The sequence below is a fragment of the Cherax quadricarinatus genome, chromosome 8 (genome assembly GCF_038502225.1).
Source record: "Cherax quadricarinatus isolate ZL_2023a chromosome 8, ASM3850222v1, whole genome shotgun sequence".
Classification (NCBI taxonomy): domain Eukaryota; kingdom Metazoa; phylum Arthropoda; class Malacostraca; order Decapoda; family Parastacidae; genus Cherax; species Cherax quadricarinatus.
The window spans coordinates 26,952,107-26,970,548 of record NC_091299.1 but is presented as its reverse complement, the minus strand read 5'-3'; the positions used below and the strand labels follow the sequence as shown (position 1 = coordinate 26,970,548).

The window sequence follows — 18,442 nt, the reverse complement described above, 5'->3', positions numbered from 1 at the left end:
ATATAGACTGGATAGAGGCAGCCTGTTTCAGTGTTCACTCTCTGTAATGTGCTTTGTGTAGTATAACAGGAGAGACTATGTGATGGCAGGGTTTACTGTTTTCAGGAGGATTCTTGCTAAGACTTCAGAGATGGTGAAGCTGCCGTTGTTTTGTTTAATTGTAATCGAAACAGCAATCAGTGCTAATTCTAGGCACTTGCGTCTGCGGAAATTAGTTTCTTTGATCACTAATTGGGCGTCCCTGAATTTCATGAGATGACTGGTGGAATTTCGGTGTTGTACACAGGCGTTGTTCAGGTTGTCACATTAGTTGCACTTGTGTCCTTTTACTTTACATATTGTCGGTAATTCTACCAAATTTATTATACTCTATTTCTTCTCCTCCTGTCCTCTTCAATACTTCGGAGAAACTGGTCGATCTCTTTCTGACAGACTTAGGGAGCACAAAAATAGTGTTAGGCTTGCCGACACTAACAATGCTCTTTTCTGTCACGTCAGAGATCATAGCCATCCTATTGACTGGTCTTCTGCTAAAACTGTCTTCCCTACTTCCAACTCGAACAGTCGCCGTCTAGTTGAACCCTCTCTAATACACAACTTTCCTTGTATGAACCTTAGCCCTGGCTTCGTCTCTGTAGATGCCTTCCTCTCCCACTACATTGTAAAATGCTCCAAACTTCAGAACACCCGTGACTTAACCTGAATCCTCATTTTTTCTTTTTCTTTTTCTTCTTCCTCCTCTTTCCTTTTCTCCTCTGGGTTGTCTTTCTCTCTCCTGTCTCGTGTTTCTGTTCCTTCTTCATTTATTTCACCACTTCCCCTTTCACACACCTCTGTGCGCTTGCTCTCCCTCTGTGGGCATCTAGCTCTCTTGCAGTGCTCCCCTTCCTTTGTATTTGACTGGCTCGTTTTCCCACTTCTACCACTACCACTACTACTACCTCTTCTTCCTCTACTACTACTACTACAACTACTGATGAAATTAAGACACATGTGCGGCGTCTGGTTGTCTTTGTTGTGGACGTTTCGCCATCCAATGGCTGGCTGGATGGCGAAACGTCTACAATGGGGATGCCCGGGTGTTGGGCATGTGTCTTAATTTCATCTTGTCAGTATTATATACAATTCTTGTACTACTACTACTACTACTACCACCACCTCTTCCTGCCTATACATAGCCGTCCTGCTCCACCTCTGGTTAGTGTGACTTTGTCAATGGTCCAAGTCGGACCGAAACGTCGTCGTAAGCTTCTCTCTTTTATGTGCGGGTTATTTGTGTATAAGGGATGACATTTGATAAGCTCGTATCTCTGTCTCTGATTATCTGTCTCTCTGTCTGCTTGTCTCTTTCCATCTCTCTGCTTGTCTGTCTGTCTCAGAGAGAGCCACTGTGAACAAACAGGTATTCATATGCATTATATCTGCAAGCACAGTATAGCACTTTGGATTATTTAGGTTATCCTAGGTAATTTACACTATGTATAATTGTATTTGTGTGTACCTGTGAGACAGATAAAAAGAGATAGACAGATAGACAGAGACAGAGATAGACGGACCCTAAACTTGGGGTTAACATCACTTTCCTCTTAAAAGGGGAGTGTTAATATGACATTAGATCAGTGAATCCTTGGTGTTTGCCGCACTGTTTGCTCGAGCTGGCGCTCATTTTAACTGGCGCTCCCACAAGGTACTAAGTGGTTCCAGATGTTTTTTAATATGGTGCACACTGAGCTTTAAGACCCATTCTATGCTGACCAGGCATCTCAGGCCAATCGTGCCAAATTTGGAGGCAGGAAAAATAAAACGTATATATACGTTCGGGGCGCTAGCAGTAAGAACGTATATATACATTTGGACCGTTTAGGGGTTAATTGAATTATGTATAGAAAGAGGTTTGGTAATAAGTAATACATACTTTAAGAAAAAGAGGACAAATAAGTATACAAGATATGATATAGCACATAATGAAAGTAGTTTGTTAGATTCTGTATTGGTGGATAAAAGGTTGATGGGAAGACTTCAGAATGTGCATATTTATAGAGAGGCAACAGATATATCGTATCATTATTTAGTTGTGGCTACAGTTAGAGTAAGTGCTAGATGGAGCAAAAGGAAATCAGCAACAGCAAGTAAGGAAGAGGTGAAAGTTTCTAAACTAAGGGAGGAAGTTAGGGTGAGATACAAGCAACCATTGAAAGAAAGGTAGGCAAATGAGAGTATATTTAATACAGGGGTTGAAGAGGGGTGGGATAGTTTTAAAAAGGCAGTTTTAGAATGCAGAGCAGAAGTTTTTGGCTATAGGAGGGTGGGTGCAGGAGGGAAGAGGAGTAATTGGTGGAATGATGAGGTAAAGTGTGTGATAAAACAGAAAAAGGTCATGTATGAGAGATTTTTACAGAGCATAAGAGATAAAAGAAGGGTGGAGTATACAGAAAGTAAGAGAGAGGTGAAGAGAGTGGAGGGAGTGCACATGGAGAGCAAACGATAAGAGTGGTGAGGCGCTGTCAACAAATATTGCTGGGAATAAGAAAAAAATTTGGAGTGAGACAAATAGGTCAGGAAAGCCTAGATAACAAATGGATTTGACAGTTAAAAAACATAATAGGGAAGTTAGATAGGGAATTGGAAGTATTGGGAAGATGGCAAAAATATTCTGAGGAACTGTTAAATGTTGATGAAGAGAGGGAGGCAGCAATTTCATGCAATGGCCAAGGAGGTAAAACATCTTTTAGGAGTGAAGAAGAGCCAGATGTGAGTGTAGGGGAGGTGTATGAGGCATTAGCTAGAATGAAAGGGGGTAAACCAGCTGGAATTGATGGGATCATGACAGAAATGTTAAAAGCAGGGGTTGAAATAGTGTTGGGGTGGTTGGTATTTTTCTTCAATGTTTGAAAAAGGGGATGGTACCTAGGGACTGGCAGAGAGCATGTATAAATACTTTATATAAGGGAAAGAGGGAGAAAAAAAGACTGAAAAAATTATAGGGAAATAAATTTACCAAGTATACCAAGTAAAGTGTATGGTAAGGTTATTATTGAAAGAATTAGAGGTAAGACAGAGAGCAGGATTGCAGATGAACAAGGAGGCTTTAGAATGGGTAGGGGATATGTAGATCAAGTGTTTACATTGAAACATATAATTATTATTATCACACTGGCCGATTCCCACCAAGGCAGGGTGGCCCGAAAAAGAAAAACTTTCACAATCATTCACTCCATCACTGTCTTGCCAGAAGGGTGCTTTACACTACAGTTTTTAAACTGCAACATTAACACCCCTCCTTCAGAGTGCAGGCACTGTACTTCCCATCTCCAGGACTCAAGTCCGGCCTGCCGGTTTCCCTGAACCCCTTCATAAATGTTACTTTGCTCACACTCCAACAGCACATCAAGTATTAAAAACCATTTGTCTCCATTCACTCCTATCAAACACACTCACACATGCCTGCTGGAAGTCCAAGCCCCTCGCACACAAAACCTCCTTTACCCCCTCCCTCCAACCTTTCCTAGGCCGACCCCTACCCCGCCTTCCTTCCACTACAGACTGATACACTCTTGAAGTCACTCTGTTTCGCTCCATTCTCTCTACATGTCCGAAAAACCTCAACAACCCTTCCTCAGCCCTCTGGACAACAGTTTTGGTAATCCCACACCTCCTCCTAACTTCAAAACTACGAATTCTCTGCATTATATTCACACCACACATTGCCCTCAGACATGACATCTCCACTGCCTCCAGCCTTCTCCTCGCTGCAACATTCATCACCCATACTTCACACCCACATAAGAGTGTTGGTAAAATTATACTCTCATACATTCCCCTCTTTGCCTCCAAGGACAAAGTTCTTTGTCTCCACAGACTCCTAAGTGCACCACTCACCCTTTTCCCCTCATCAATTCTATGATTCACCTCATCTTTCATAGACCCATCCGCTGACACGTCCACTCCCAAATATCTGAATACAATCACCTCCTCCATACTCTCTCCCTCCAATCTGATATCTAATCTTTCATCACCTAATCTTTTTGTTATCCTCATAACCTTACTCTTTCCTGTATTCACTTTTAATTTTCTTCTTTTGCACACCCTACCAAATTCATCCACCAATCTCTGCAACTTCTCTTCAGAATCTCCCAAGAGCACAGTGTCATCAGCAAAGAGCAACTGTGACAACTCCCACTTTATGTGTGATTCTTGGCCTCTTGCCAAGACCCTCGCATTTACTTCTCTTACAACCCCATCTATAAATATATTAAACAACCACGGTGACATCACACATCCTTGTCTAAGGCCTACTTTTACTGGGAAATAATTTCCCTCTTTCCTACATACTCTAACTTGAGCCTCACTATCCTCGTAAAAACTTTTCACTGCTTTCAGTAACCTACCTCCTACACCATACACCTGCAACATCTGCCACATTGCCCCCCTATCCACCCTGTCATACGCCTTTTCCAAATCCATAAATGCCACAAAGACCTCTTTAGCCTTATCTAAATACTGTTCACTTATATATTTCACTGTAAACACCTGGTCCACACACCCCCTACCTTTCCTAAAGCCTCCTTGTTCATCTGCTATCCTATTCTCCGTCTTACTCTTAATTCTTTCAATAATAACTCTACCATACACTTTACCAGGTATACTCAACAGACTTATCCCCCTATAATTTTTGCACTCTCTTTTGTCCCCTTTGCCTTTATACAAAGGAACTATGCATGCTCTCTGCCAATCCCTAGGTACCTTACCCTCTTCCGTACATTTATTAAATAATTGCACCAACCACTCCAAAACTATATCCCCACCTGCTTTTAACATTTCTATCTTCATCCCATTAATCCCGGCTGCCTTACCCCCTTTCATTTTACCTACTGCCTCACGAACTTCCCCCACACTCACAACTGGCTCTTCCTCACTCCTACAAGATGTTATTCCTCCTTGCCCTATACACGAAATCACAGCTTCCCTATCTTCATCAACATTTAACAATTCCTCAAAATATTTCCTCCATCTTCCCAATACCTCTAACTCTCCATTTAATAACTCTCCTCTCCTATTTTTAACTGACAAATCCATTTGTTCTCTAGGCTTTCTTAACTTGTTAATCTCACTCCAAAACTTTCTTATTTTCAACAAAATTTGTTGATAACATCTCACCCACTCTCTCATTTGCTCTCTTTTTACATTGCTTCACCACTCTCTTAACCTCTCTCTTTTTCTCCATATACTCTTCCCTCCGTCCGTATAAGTGAACAATATTCATATAAAGGTAGGGATGTTTTCATTGCATTTATGGATTTAGAAAAGGCATATGATAAGGTGCATAGGGGAGCAATGTGGGAGATGTTGCAAGTGTATGGAATAGGCAATAAGTTACTAAATGCTATAAAGTTTTTTTATGAGGACAGTGTGGCTCAGGTTAGGGTGTGTAGGAGAGAGGGAGATTACTTTCAGTAAAAGTAGGCCTTAGACAGGGGTGTGTAATGTTACCATGATTCTTTAACTTATAGATGGAGTTGTAAAAGAAGTAAATGCTAGGGTGTTGGAGAGAGGGATGGGATTAAATTATGGGGGATCAAATACAAAATGGGAGTTGTCACAGTTACTTTCTGCTGATGATACTGTGCTTTTGGGAGATTCTAAAGAGAAGTTCTAAAGGTTAGTGGACGAGTTTGGGAGGGTGTGTATAGAAAGTCGAAAGTGATGAGGGTATGAAATGGGTTAGGTAAAGAAAAATTGGATATCACAGTGGAGGGAGGGAGTATGGAAGAAGTCAGTGTGTTCAGATATTTGGGAGAAGATTTGTCAACAGATGGGTTCATGAAGGATGAGGTTAACCACAGATCTGATGAAAAAAAATGGAGAGTGGTGCACTGAAGAGTCTGTGGAGACAAAAAAAAACGTTATCCATGGAGGCAAAGAAGGGAATGTATGAAAGTATAGTGGTACCAACACTTATATGGGTGTAAAGCCTGGGTTGTGAATGCTGCAGCGAGAAGGAGGCTGGAGGCAGTGGAGATGTCCTGTCTAAGGGCAGTGTGTAGTGTAAATATTATGCAGAGAATTTGTAGTGTGGAAATGAAGAGGAGATGTGGAGTTACAAAAAATATTACTCAGAGGGCTGAAGAGGGATTATTGAGGTGGTTTGGCCATTTAGAGAGAATGGAGCAAAACAGAATGACTTGGAGGGTGTATAAATCTATAGTGGAGGGGAGGAGGGGTAGGCATCATTCTAGGAAAGGATGCAGGGAGGGGTTTAAGAGCTTTGTGTGCAAGGGCCCTGGACATGCAGTAGGCATGTGTGAGCATGTTAAATAGGAGTGAATGGAGACGAATGGTTTTTGGGACCTGATGAGCTGTTGGAGTGCGAGCAGGGTTATATGTAGTGAAGGGACTCAGGGAAACCGGTTAGCTGGGCTTGAGTCCTGGAAGTGGCAAGTACAATGCCTGCACTTTAGAGGGGTTTGGGATATTGGCTGTTTGGTGTGACATCTAAACTGTCATATCTGGGCACCTCTGCAAAGATAGTGATTATGTGTGAATGATGGTGAAAGTTTTTCTTTCTTTTCTGGGTCACCCCACCTTGGTGGGAGATGGCTGGCATGCTGAGAAAATTTTTTTTTATACTGGACACAGAAACACCATAAGAATCTAATTATGAAGATTGTACTTCTATTATACATGTTTAGAAAATGGAACAAACATAGAACTACAAAGAAAAACCCACAAGTAAAATGAAAGGAAACAAATGGAAGTATGAAGGATGTAGTCACTGATGTAATGTGTATGTCAATGTAATGTTTAGAAAATCACTAAATTATTCTTGGATTAAGAATACAGCCAGTGTAAAGAACAATAATTGTGAGAATTTAAGCATTCTTTTGCTCCATGTTAAAATGGATAGTCAACCTAAGTACAGTGGTACCTTGACTTGAGTTTAATTCGTTCTGTGACTTAGCTTGCAACTCAATGTGCTCGTATGTCAAATCAATTTTCCTTAATAAATACAATTTTTATTTCTTTGCAAGTTTACACTGAGATTCTGTACTTAAAATAATGAGTTGCAGTGCAAAGAGAGCCACTATCATGTCTAGGCATTATGGGCAGACTAAATTAATGGCTTACAGACTACTTAATACCAGAGAAATTGATCATAGTTTGTTTAAGTTTTACATCTGTTTTTATTTAAAGCAGACAGTAAGTTAACTCAAGTTACAATCTGGGGATATTACACTGGGACAATCTGAAGGTATTTTGTCGGTTGTGTATATCAATAATAAATATTTAAGTTATATTATTGGAATATAATATTGAGCATTGGTGAAAGTAGTTTACAGTATGAGAATGCTACAATATGGTGTAAGGCAGTATAGTTTTGTGCTGATATTTATACTACAATGTAGTATTAAGTTATGTATGAACTTTGGCTATTTAAATTTTGAAGTGTGAAGATTTAGGTAACTGGGAGATCTTAATTTAAGTATTGAGTATTTAATATTTAGTTTAGGGTGAGAAGATGGTTTTGGAGAAGAGTCTTAAATTGATGTTCAGACTGGGTTACTTTAGTATTTACTGGTAATGAATTCCAAATTTTGGGGCTCTTTATGTGCATAGAGTTCTTACATAGTGTGGTGTGGACAAGGGGTACATCAAAAAGTGATCTGTGTCTTGTGTTGTGGTCATGCGTCCTATTAAGGTTGGTGAGGAGAAGTTTGAGTGGAGGGTTTATGTTTGAGTGTAGTGTTCTATGTATGTAGCGCAAGAATAAGTATGGATGTTCTTTATGGTGAGTAGTTTCAGATTTTTGAATATTGGTGGAGTATGCTGTCTGGAGTGAGAATTTGTTATCATTCTGACTGCAGCCTTTTGCTGGGTAATTAGTGGTCTCAGGTGATTTAATGTTGTTGATTCCCATGCACAAATTCCATAGGTGAGATAAGGGTAGATGAGTGAGTGATACAGTGCAAGGAGAGCTGATTGTGGAACATAGTACCGTATCTTTGATAGTATGCCTCACTGAAATTAATTGAAATGCCATTAATCCATTCCAGCCCCCCAAAAAATGCCCCAGGGGCAGGAGAAAATACTTCAGTGCAACACTAATATCAACTCTACAGCTTACCTATCTATCAGAATTGATCTAACATGACACAGTAAACACTATAAGTAATATAGAAATTTGATATATACTCTAGAATGAATAAAATAGGCCATAATATGGCAAGTGTCCAGGACAAGTCTAAGCATATAAAATCATTACTGCTCCTTCCTATAATGTGTTCTTTGGTCCTGGATAAAAGAAAGCAGTTTTTTTTTTTTGAGTGGCTAACTGCACTAGATCACTAGTGCAGTGATACTATATGAATATCTCGGAAGTTACTGACTTATTTATTATTGAAGTAAATGCAATAATATTGACAGAAATCATAAAAAAATTATTGTTCTACAATTGGCTTGTGCAATATTGGAAATATTCTAAATATTTTGAGATTTGTGAGGGAGTAAAGGGCAAGATATTTTGCAAATGTCAAAAACTTTGTAGAATATATAAAGATAATTACACGATTACCTCCAGCGAGAACATTGCACTAGCATTGTTTTATAAGTACCAAGTCCCAAAACCACCTTTCACTGTGCCATTTAGGCCGGGGTTCTTGCCAAACGTCATTTTTCGTACAGTAAATATTTTTTTTTCAATCGTAACTCAGATTTTGGCTCACAACTCAAAGCAAAAAATCAACCGAGCAATGGCTCATAACTCGGAAAACTTGTAAGTTGGAGCACTCGTAAGTCAAGGTACCACTGTATACAGCCTCTCCTAACTTAGTGACATACTCGTTTACCAACGTCTCGGACTTACAATGGGCTCTGACCAGTATTCATACCTAAATAATGTCTATTAGAGCTGATTTCCTCTATTCTGCTTATTTTAATATAAAGTACACTAATGTATAAACATTTAAAATGTTATAAATGGTGCAAAGGTGACATTAAAACAATATCAAAGATGGTTGACACAAACTCACTACCATTATAGTGTGCTCCTCACTTAGCAACGAATTCATTTAACAACGTAGTCTCAGGAATGGAACTCCATCGTTAAGTGAGGAGAGGCTGCACTGTACTGCACTGGCCTGTAGTAGAACTCTAATTAGAAAATCACTGTAAATATTTAAAATTATGGAACCAGTGGCTTATGGACTGGCCTGGAGTTTTACGACTCACTTGCCAAGAGTTCTAACCCCACCCATACCATGTTTTTTTTTTTTTTTTGGGTAGAAATGTTCAAACTTTGGGAAATGTTGAATAATAAGACACTTCTCTCTCCCATTAGGATGAAAATGTTATAAATTAGTTTGATTTTTCATTTTTGTTTATGGGAGGGGGAAGAGCAAGCAGTAACCTCTAGCTCTAGATCCAGCTTTGTTCATTGTAGATACTTCTGAATCCCTGATTGGGTATATCTTGTGATGTCCCCATTTCTAATTCACAAAATCTTAACCCTTTCAGGGTCCGTCCCGTAGATCTACGGCTTTATGTTCAGGGTCCAAACCGTAGATCTACGCCATGAGCTCAGCTCACTCTGATAAACTGTGAGTGGTACATTTGGGCCTAGATATGAGAGAATACATCTATGTGGTATGTGTGCACCACATAAAACAGATCCTGCAGCACACTGTGTATAATGAGAGAAAAAAAATGAAATCATGATTTTTCGATTAAAACAGCAACTTTGCAGTGTTTTTTCGTATGTTTTTTATAGTTGTATTTGCGATTTCTTGGTCTCATTTGATAGAATGGAAGACATATTACAGAAATAGAGATGATTTTGATTGGTTTTAGCACTGGAAATGGCTTGAAACTGAGCTCAAAGTAGCAGAAATGTTAAATTTTTGCCGATATTCAAGAGTAAACAAACGACCTCACATGTCTAATACACGCCAGCTGGTGGGTCTAATATACATTCACAAATGTGGTGATGATATTTATACAATTATTACAATATTGCATAACAGTAAATCTTCTATTTTTTGGTGTGAATAAAAATTCATTATGTGAATAAAAAATCAAAATGGAATTTATTTGTAAAGCCTCAAAACATAACTAATGAACAGAGGAAATGTTAGTTTAGTGCCAGGAATGCCTACATTGTTCATTCTGGACCCTATTTTGAAATTGGAATATTTTGAACTTTGTGTTAAATTGGCCAAATTAACAATTTCCGATCACTTTATTTTGTAGTTGAAACAGTTGACTTGGCGATTTCTTGTGCTCAATCGATAGAATAGAAGTAATACTAGTGAAATAGCTAAGAATTTGGTTGATTGGAATAATGTAATTGGCCTAAAATGGGAGTCAAAGTCGGCAAAATCGCCGATTCGTAAATATCGCTGAGACATCAAAATTCGTGAGAGCATAATTTCGTCAATTTTCCACCAAATTTCGTACTTTTTGTTTTATTACCTTCACAAAAAGATTCTCTACAATTTCATAAGAAAAAATAACTTTTTTTTTTGAAAATTCTTGGACACTGGTGCGTGACTCCAGATTTGGGCCTTGGACCCTGAAAGGGTTAATAACAATCTTATCTCTATTGATGTTAAAGTTGATTTCCATTAGATTAATACATTTTGAAGTTATATGATACATCTAGTGTCTCTATTCTTTGAATTTACTTCTGTTTCTCTGTTTTTCTACTCATTCATGACTTGTTGATGATCCATGACCAACTAAAATGCAGTTGAGTTTTAATATCATATTTAAGGGCTTGTGATCTATTAAGCCATGGTTATCGATCTATACAAGCCATGGTAATGAGATACAGTATCTACATTTTTCAGGATTGTATGTAGTTTATTCAATTCCACTTATTTACTTCAGAGACAAAGATCCCTCAAGAGCAACACAGCCATTTCCACTACAAGGATGCTACTCTGACCAATTTCAGTAAACTTATAATTATGAGCATGCACAAATGTTTTGAGATGAGAGGATGTGCATCCCAGAGTTAACAGTGAGCAAAGAACACCTCTTGATGTACACCCCAGAGTTAACAGAGTGCGAAGAACACCTCTCAATGTGCAGAGTTAAGTGTGCGAAAAACACCTCTGTGTACACTGCAGAAAAAAAAAAAGGGTAAGAAAATAGCCAGGTACAGTACTGCCCTACTGGGGATACCTAATTCTTATATTTTAAACTATTTATTCATGAAAAAAAGAAACGAAAAGAAAAAAGGAATACAAGATGAACATATACTATAGTACTCCCAGATATACAACTAACCATTTTCTCTTTATCAATTTCCCTTTTCCTTCGCTTTAAATTTTCCAATTCCTCGTCAGTGTGTGGGTGTTTAACCAGGTGTGATCCTCCAGCTGCTTCTTCCTCATGATTTTTACTTGATAGCTGTAATAAAAATTCTATGAAATATATAATCTCAGGAACAGTTACTCTACCTAACTTACCAAAAAGTGCTGTTATTTGTCACTTAGTAAAACTGAATATCACAGAGTATAAGTGTTCATTTACCTGTTAATGTACACAAAAAATCAATTGTATCTGAAGTGGTAACTACCACCACACTATATTATCTGTGAAATTGTGTCACTCTTGCTCACAGCACACTCCAATGTGTCACTTGCACCTCCAGAACAATTGCCATTACTATTTATCTTCTGAAATATATATTATGTCTACATTAAAATTAAGAAATAACTGAAAATTAGATCTTTAAGGTAAGAATAATACAAAAGTGACTACACATGAACACAAGAATGAGTTTTAGCTAATAAAGACAAAAGCAATACTGAGGCACTTTATTATGATAAGGTTTTGCCTATGCAGAAGGCTTTATTAAGTCTAATAAAACATATCTGGTAGTTATGGAACATATTAAGCAGGATAGAGGCTCATAGTCAGGTGTTTAACCCTTTGAGGGTCGACAGGCCCTCTCCGAAACTTGTTCTCAGGGTTGGCCAAATTTCCCCCCCCAAAAAAAAAAAAAATTTTAAAAAAAAAAAAAAAAAAAATAAAAAAAAAAAAAAATTCTTATGAAAAGATAGAGAATCTTTTCCCGATCATAATGACACCAAAAGTATGAAATTTGATGGAAAACTTACGGAATTATGTTCTTGCGAAGTTAGCGGTCTCGACGATGTTTATGCATCGGCGATTTTGCCCACTTTGAGCCCTATTTTTGGCCAATTCCAATGTACTAGTCAACAAAAATCATAACTATTTCGCTAGAACTCCATTTTTTCTATTTCCGAATAGGGTCCAGAATAAACAAAATAACAAGTTCTCTGTTCGTTAGTCACATCCCCAGGCCCCTCTTATATTTCTTTGGCTTTCCACTTAGAATTTTTATTATTACAAAAAATAGAAGATTTACTGTTATGAAGACTGCTGCATTAGTGTAGAAATGGTATAAATAATATCAGTGTACTTGTGAAAGAATATCAGACTCACCAGTTGACGTGTATTGGACGCTTAGCATGATTTGTTTACTTTTGAACTTTGATAAAAATCAAACATTTCTGCTAATTTGTGCTCAATTTCAAGGTACTTTTCATTGTAAAACCAGTCAAAATCATCTCAATTTTTGTAATATGTCTTCCATTCTATAAAATGAGACCAAGAAAAGTAGAATACAACAATAAATACCATACGAAAATACAGTGCAAAGTCGCTGTTTTATTCCAAAAACACGGTCGAAGTTTTTTTTCTCATTACGCACTGTGTGCTGCAGGATTTCTTTTATACTGCACACACTGACCACATAGACTCATTCTTTCATATGTAGGCCTACCAGCTTTCTCTCACCAGATTTGAGAGCGCTAGAATTTAGGCGTACTAGTATGTCAAAAACCCTGGGTCGTAAGCCGTACTAGTACGGCCGAAACCCTCAAAGGGTTAATAATAATAATAATACAGTGGTACCTCGAGTTTTGAACTTAATTCATTCCAGAAGGCTGTTTGAGTACCGATACTGAACGAATTTGTTCCCATAAGGAATAATGTAAATTAGATTAGTCCGCTTTAGACCCCCAAAAAAACACTTACAAAAGCACTTACAAAAATACACTTACATAACTGTTCGAGTTGGGGGCTGTTCGAAACTCGAAGTACCACTGTACTAATACAAGTATTTTATTTTGGCATGATACAATGTTTATACAGAGATGGGTGACATTTAGTTGTGCATGCAGAAAGCCCATAGTTATGCAGAGCATATCAGGGAAGCACTGCAGTAGGCCTATTAGCTCATGCTTAGATAGGTCCCAAGTCTCGCTGGCACAGTGAGGAGTGTTAATGCTAGTGGCAGTAGTTGCCTGTACTTATCCACACTATACCTGGTATAAAATCTGTATTGCCAAAGGTCTTGTCAACAGGAAGAAGCTGCCTCAGTTTTGTGTTTTTGTTAGATGTCATGCTGTATGACCCTTGTGAGTTTAGCACTTAGTTTTGATTGCAATAATAACAACAATGGTTAGATATCATGATGATAGCAGATTCATAGTATTTCCTAATATTTTCCCTTCGTTTTATAAGAGTTTTGAATTAAAATACTGTATCTACTTAGATGGGTATGTGAATTTATATGCTGAACACACTTTTTGTTTCCATTAGCCATTAAGTTGAATAATTATGGTCGTTCATATGCTTACTGAAATTTCTAGGGGTTTCTAGTATATAAATCTTGTCCCATCTACTGCATAAAATCTCAGAGCAGCTTCTTTGTTACTGTTACTGTTTTTTCACCTAATGAGGTCACAGATGGTAAATGAGGTTATGACAGCCACTTTGTTGTCACCCTGGTTCAAAATCTTGGTGATGTTTGAGATGATGTCACATGTAGAGAAAAACTGTGTGTATTGGTCTACTATCTAGTCAGTTTTGATGAATAAGACACATATGCAACACTTGGGTATTTTTACTGCCAAAATGTTTTATTTGCACAAGCCTCTTCATAAACGAGGGACTGACTGCCTCAAAACTGCAACTACTGTCTTCAATTTTATTTGCCTGTATTTGACTGAAGAAACCTGTTGTGCAAGCAGAACATTTTAGCAATAAAGATAAGCCTTATTTATCTCATTCATTATCTCTTTTGTCGTTATGCTGTGATGTGACCAAAAAATGGATCAGATCATTTTTATATGTAGCCTTACTGTAAGGTTACTTGGAAAAAACAGGAGCTATCTAGGCTGGAATATTGCTGCACGCTAACAGTACCTATCAGAACAGGTAAAATTGCTGACCTAGAATATGTACAGAGAACCTTCACGGCACACAAAACTGCCATAAAACACCTCAATTACTGGGAACGCTTGAAGTTCCTCAACCTGTGCTCCCTGGAATGCAGGAGGGAAGAGATACATGATTATATACATTTGGAAAATCCTAGAGGGATTAGTACCAAACTTGTACATGAAAATCACTGCCTATGAAAGCAAAAAACTCTGCAGATAATGCAACGTCCCCGCAACAAAAAGCAGGGGGCGCCACTAGCATGATAAGAGACAACACAATAAGTGTCAGGGGCCCCAAGACTGTTCAACTGCCTCCCAACATACATAAGGGAGATTACCAATAGACCCCTGGCTGTCTTCAAGAATGCAATGGACAGGCACCTAAAGTCAGTACCTGACCAGCTGGGCTGTGGTTCACACGTTGGTTTACGTGCGGCTAACAGTAATAGCCTGGTAGATTAAGCCCTGATCCACCATGAGGCCTAGTCACAGACTGGGTTGTGGAGGCAGTAACTCCTGAAACCCTCTCCAGGTATATACCATGTATGGGTTTATAAGGATGTCTAGAGAGGGCATATTATTATTTACTTCAGTTTCTAGAGTGAAGTGAATTGACGAGTCAACCCTGCTGAGATTAAGTAGCTGGTAAAGGTCCTTAAGGATGATTCTCAGGGTCAACACCCCCATGACATGGTCCCATACCAGGTCTGGTAGATCAAAGTCTGATCAACCAAGTTACTAATGACAGCACGCAGTTCAACATGTGAACCACAGCCTGTTTAGGGGTGCCTATCAACTGGTCATTGACGTACCTCATCAGAGAAACATCTTTCGGAATTAAAAGCACCTTTCAGAGCAGGTGAAATTGCTGATCTAGAAAATGTACAGACAGACAAGGATGTCAGCCACAGCACCGTGTCTTCCTTTGCAGATGACACCCAAATCTGCATGACTGTCTTCCATTGCAGACACTGCAAGGCTCCAGGCGGACATCAACCAAATCTTTCAATGGGCTGCAGAAAACAATATGAAGTTCAACGATGAGAAATTTCAATTACTCCGATATGGTAAACATGATGAAATTAAATCTTCATCAGAGTACAAAACAAATTCCAGCCACAAAATAGAGCAAAAAAAAAACGTCAAAGACCTGGGAGTGATCATGTCGGAGGATCTCACCTTCAAGGACCATAACATTGTATCAATCACATCTGCTAGAAAAATGACAGGATGGATAATGAGAGCCTTCAAAACTAGGGATGCAAAGCCCATGATGACACTCTTCAGGCTGCTTGTTCTATCTAGGCTGGAATATTGCTGCACACTAGCTGCACCTTTCAAGGCAGGTGAAATTGCTGACCTAGAAAATGTACAGAGAACCTTCACAGCGCGCATAACGGAGATAAAACATCTCAATTACTGGGAGCGCTTGAAGTTCCTGAACCTGTACTCCCTGGAACGCAGGCGGGAGTGATACATGATTATATACAACTGGAAAATCCTAGAGGGACTAGTACCGAACTTGCACACGAAAATCACTCACAACAAAAGCAAAAGACTCGGCAGACGATGCAATCTCCCCAATGAAAAGCAGGGGTGTCACTAGCATGTTAAGAGACAATACAGTAAGTGTCAGGGGCCCAAGACTGTTCAACTGCCTCCCAGCATACATAAGGGGGATTACCAATAGACCCCTGGCAGTCTTCAAGCAGGCACTGGACAAGCACCTAAAGTCGGTACCTGACCAGCCGGGCTGTGGCTCGTACGTTGGATTGCATGCAGCCAGCAGTAACAGCCTGGTTGATCAGGCTCTGATCCACCAGGAGGCATGGTTATAGACCAGGCCGCGGGGGTGTTGACCCCCGGAACTCTCTCCAGGTAAACTACAGGTAATCAATTAGTTTCAAGTGATTCCATTTAAATGTTTGCAAATACAGAATTTAACGGGAAGCTGACAGTCATACTGGACTGTTTGTAGCAAGTGAAATGTTGTCTTAATAAGGTTTTTCATTACTGCTTTTGTTTCTCTGTTAACTCAAACTTGCTGCGAGTTTTATACCATTGACCAGTTAGTTTTTGTGCCTAACAATATTTTATTACATGATTCTGAAGAGAAGTTGCAGAGTTTGGTGGATGAATTTGGTAGGGTGAGCAAAAGAAGAAAATTAAAAGTGAATACAGGAAAGAGTAAGGTAATGAGGATAACAAAAAGATTAGGTGAGGAAAGATTGGATATCAGATTGGAGGGAGAGAGTATGGAGGAGGTGAATGTATTCAGATATTTGGGAGTGGACGTGTCAGCGGATGGGTCTATGAAAGATGAGGTGAATCATAGAATTGATGAGGGGAAAAGGGTGAGTGGTGCACTTAGGAGTCTGTGGAGACAAAGAACTTTGTCCTTGGAGGCAAAGAGGGGAATGTATGAGAGTATAGTTTTACCAATGCTCTTATATGGGTGTGAAGCATGGGTGATGAATGTTGCAGCGAGGAGAAGGCTGGAGGCAGTGGAGATGTCATGTCTGAGGGCAATGTGTGGTGTGAATATAATGCAGAGAATTCGTAGTTTGGAAGTTAGGAGGAGGTGCGGGATTACCAAAACTGTTGTCCAGAGGGCTGAGGAAGGGTTGTTGAGGTGGTTCGGACATGTAGAGAGAATGGAGCGAAACAGAATGACTTCAAGAGTGTATCAGTCTGTAGTGGAAGGAAGGCGGGGTAGGGGTCGGCCTAGGAAAGGTTGGAGGGAGGGGGTAAAGGAGGTTTTGTGTGCGAGGGGCTTGGACTTCCAGCAGGCATGCGTGAGCGTGTTTGATAGGAGTGAATGGAGACAAATGGTTTTTAATACTTGATGTGCTGTTGGAGTGTGAGCAAAGTAACATTTATGAAGGGATTCAGGGAAACCAGCAGGCCGGACTTGAGTCCTGGAGATGGGAAGTACAGTGTCTGCACTCTGAAGGAGGGGTGTTAATGTTGCAGTTTAAAAACTGTAGTGTAAAGCACCCTTCTGGCAAGACAGTGATGGAGTGAATGATGGTGAAAGTTTTTCTTTTTCGGGCCACCCTGCCTTGGTGGGAATCGGCCAGTGTGATAATAAAAAAATAAATATGTAAACTAAATTACCTGTCTAGTGAAGATAAGAAATTGTTTGTGTGCTGATAATAAAAATAAATTTGCAAACAAACTGAGGATGCAAAAAAAAGTAACTGGTGAAAATTGACACCATAGAGGAGGACACTGGAGACAAGGGAGAACACAGGTACAAGAGCTGCTGATGAAGGATACCATGCACCAGCTGGTTACAGAAATCTTTTCTCAGTTTTAAATCCTGATGACTTGTCACAATATTCTGGTTTAAGTCCTCATACATTATCACTTTTATATATTAATAACTATAGGCCAAAGACTCACAATGGAAACAACTCACTTTGACTATTCTGGGTTATCCTGGGTAGTTTACATTAAGTATGAAAACTGTACTCATGTACCTGTGCCTAAATAAACTTATTTACTCAAGTAATCATTTACTACAAAAACAAAATAAATTATAAATACTGCAATAGTTTAACATAAATACAAAACAACTGTATATTAATAATTCACACCAAGAGCTAACCTTAATCTGATCTTCCTTGTTCCTCTCTACCAAGTCCAAGTATGCACTTAATTTCCTTTTTTTATTTTCGAGACGTTTAATCTTCGTTTGTGACATCAATGTCTTCATTTTTGTAATGTTTCCTGCCTTGACTGAAGGTGCAAACGCTGCCGAATATTATTTTAATTGCTATGACCAAGAATTCTTGGCCAGCATCAAGGATATGTTCCTTGATGGGTTTGTGGACTTCCAGTGACTAACTTCAACTACAAGAACTATAATGGACACTTTCCTTGTAAATAGTATATAGATCTGGTGTGCAGCCTTGATGTTCCTCTCTACACGCTCACTGATCTTGTCCGCAGCTCTCCTGTTATTCCTGCTCTTCCAGCAGCTTTCTGGTGATGCTTTGAAAATATCTCATCACTGACATGTGTTGTTGTTGGGACTCCAGAGGTTGTGAGGGCCACCACGGCTTAGCCTGGCATGCGTCCCACTGGGACTCCAGAGGTTGTGAGGGCCACCAAGGCTTAGCCTGGCATGCGTCCCACTGGGACTCCAGAGGTTGTGAGGGCCACCACGGCTTAGCCTGGCATGCGTC

The 18,442-nt window shown here is 39.3% G+C and overlaps 1 protein-coding gene across 3 annotated transcripts in view; it reads right to left on the bottom strand.

The window, feature by feature from the left end:
- Positions 1 to 18,442, bottom strand: part of Rexo5 (RNA exonuclease 5) — a 64,913-nt gene extending 46,471 nt beyond the window's left edge. Inside the window, exons 1-2 of one of the 3 annotated variants that reach the window (XM_070082982.1) lie at positions 17,863 to 18,440; positions 11,284 to 11,406 (exon numbers count right to left, since the gene is read on the bottom strand). In XM_070082982.1, the coding sequence (XP_069939083.1) occupies positions 11,284 to 11,406; positions 17,863 to 17,970 (231 nt within the window). In that variant the 5' untranslated portion in view covers positions 17,971 to 18,440. Of the gene's footprint in view, positions 1 to 11,283; positions 11,407 to 11,529; positions 11,670 to 17,862 lie in introns of those variants that run through there. The other 2 variants (XM_070082984.1, XM_070082983.1) reach the window with 2 other exon arrangements.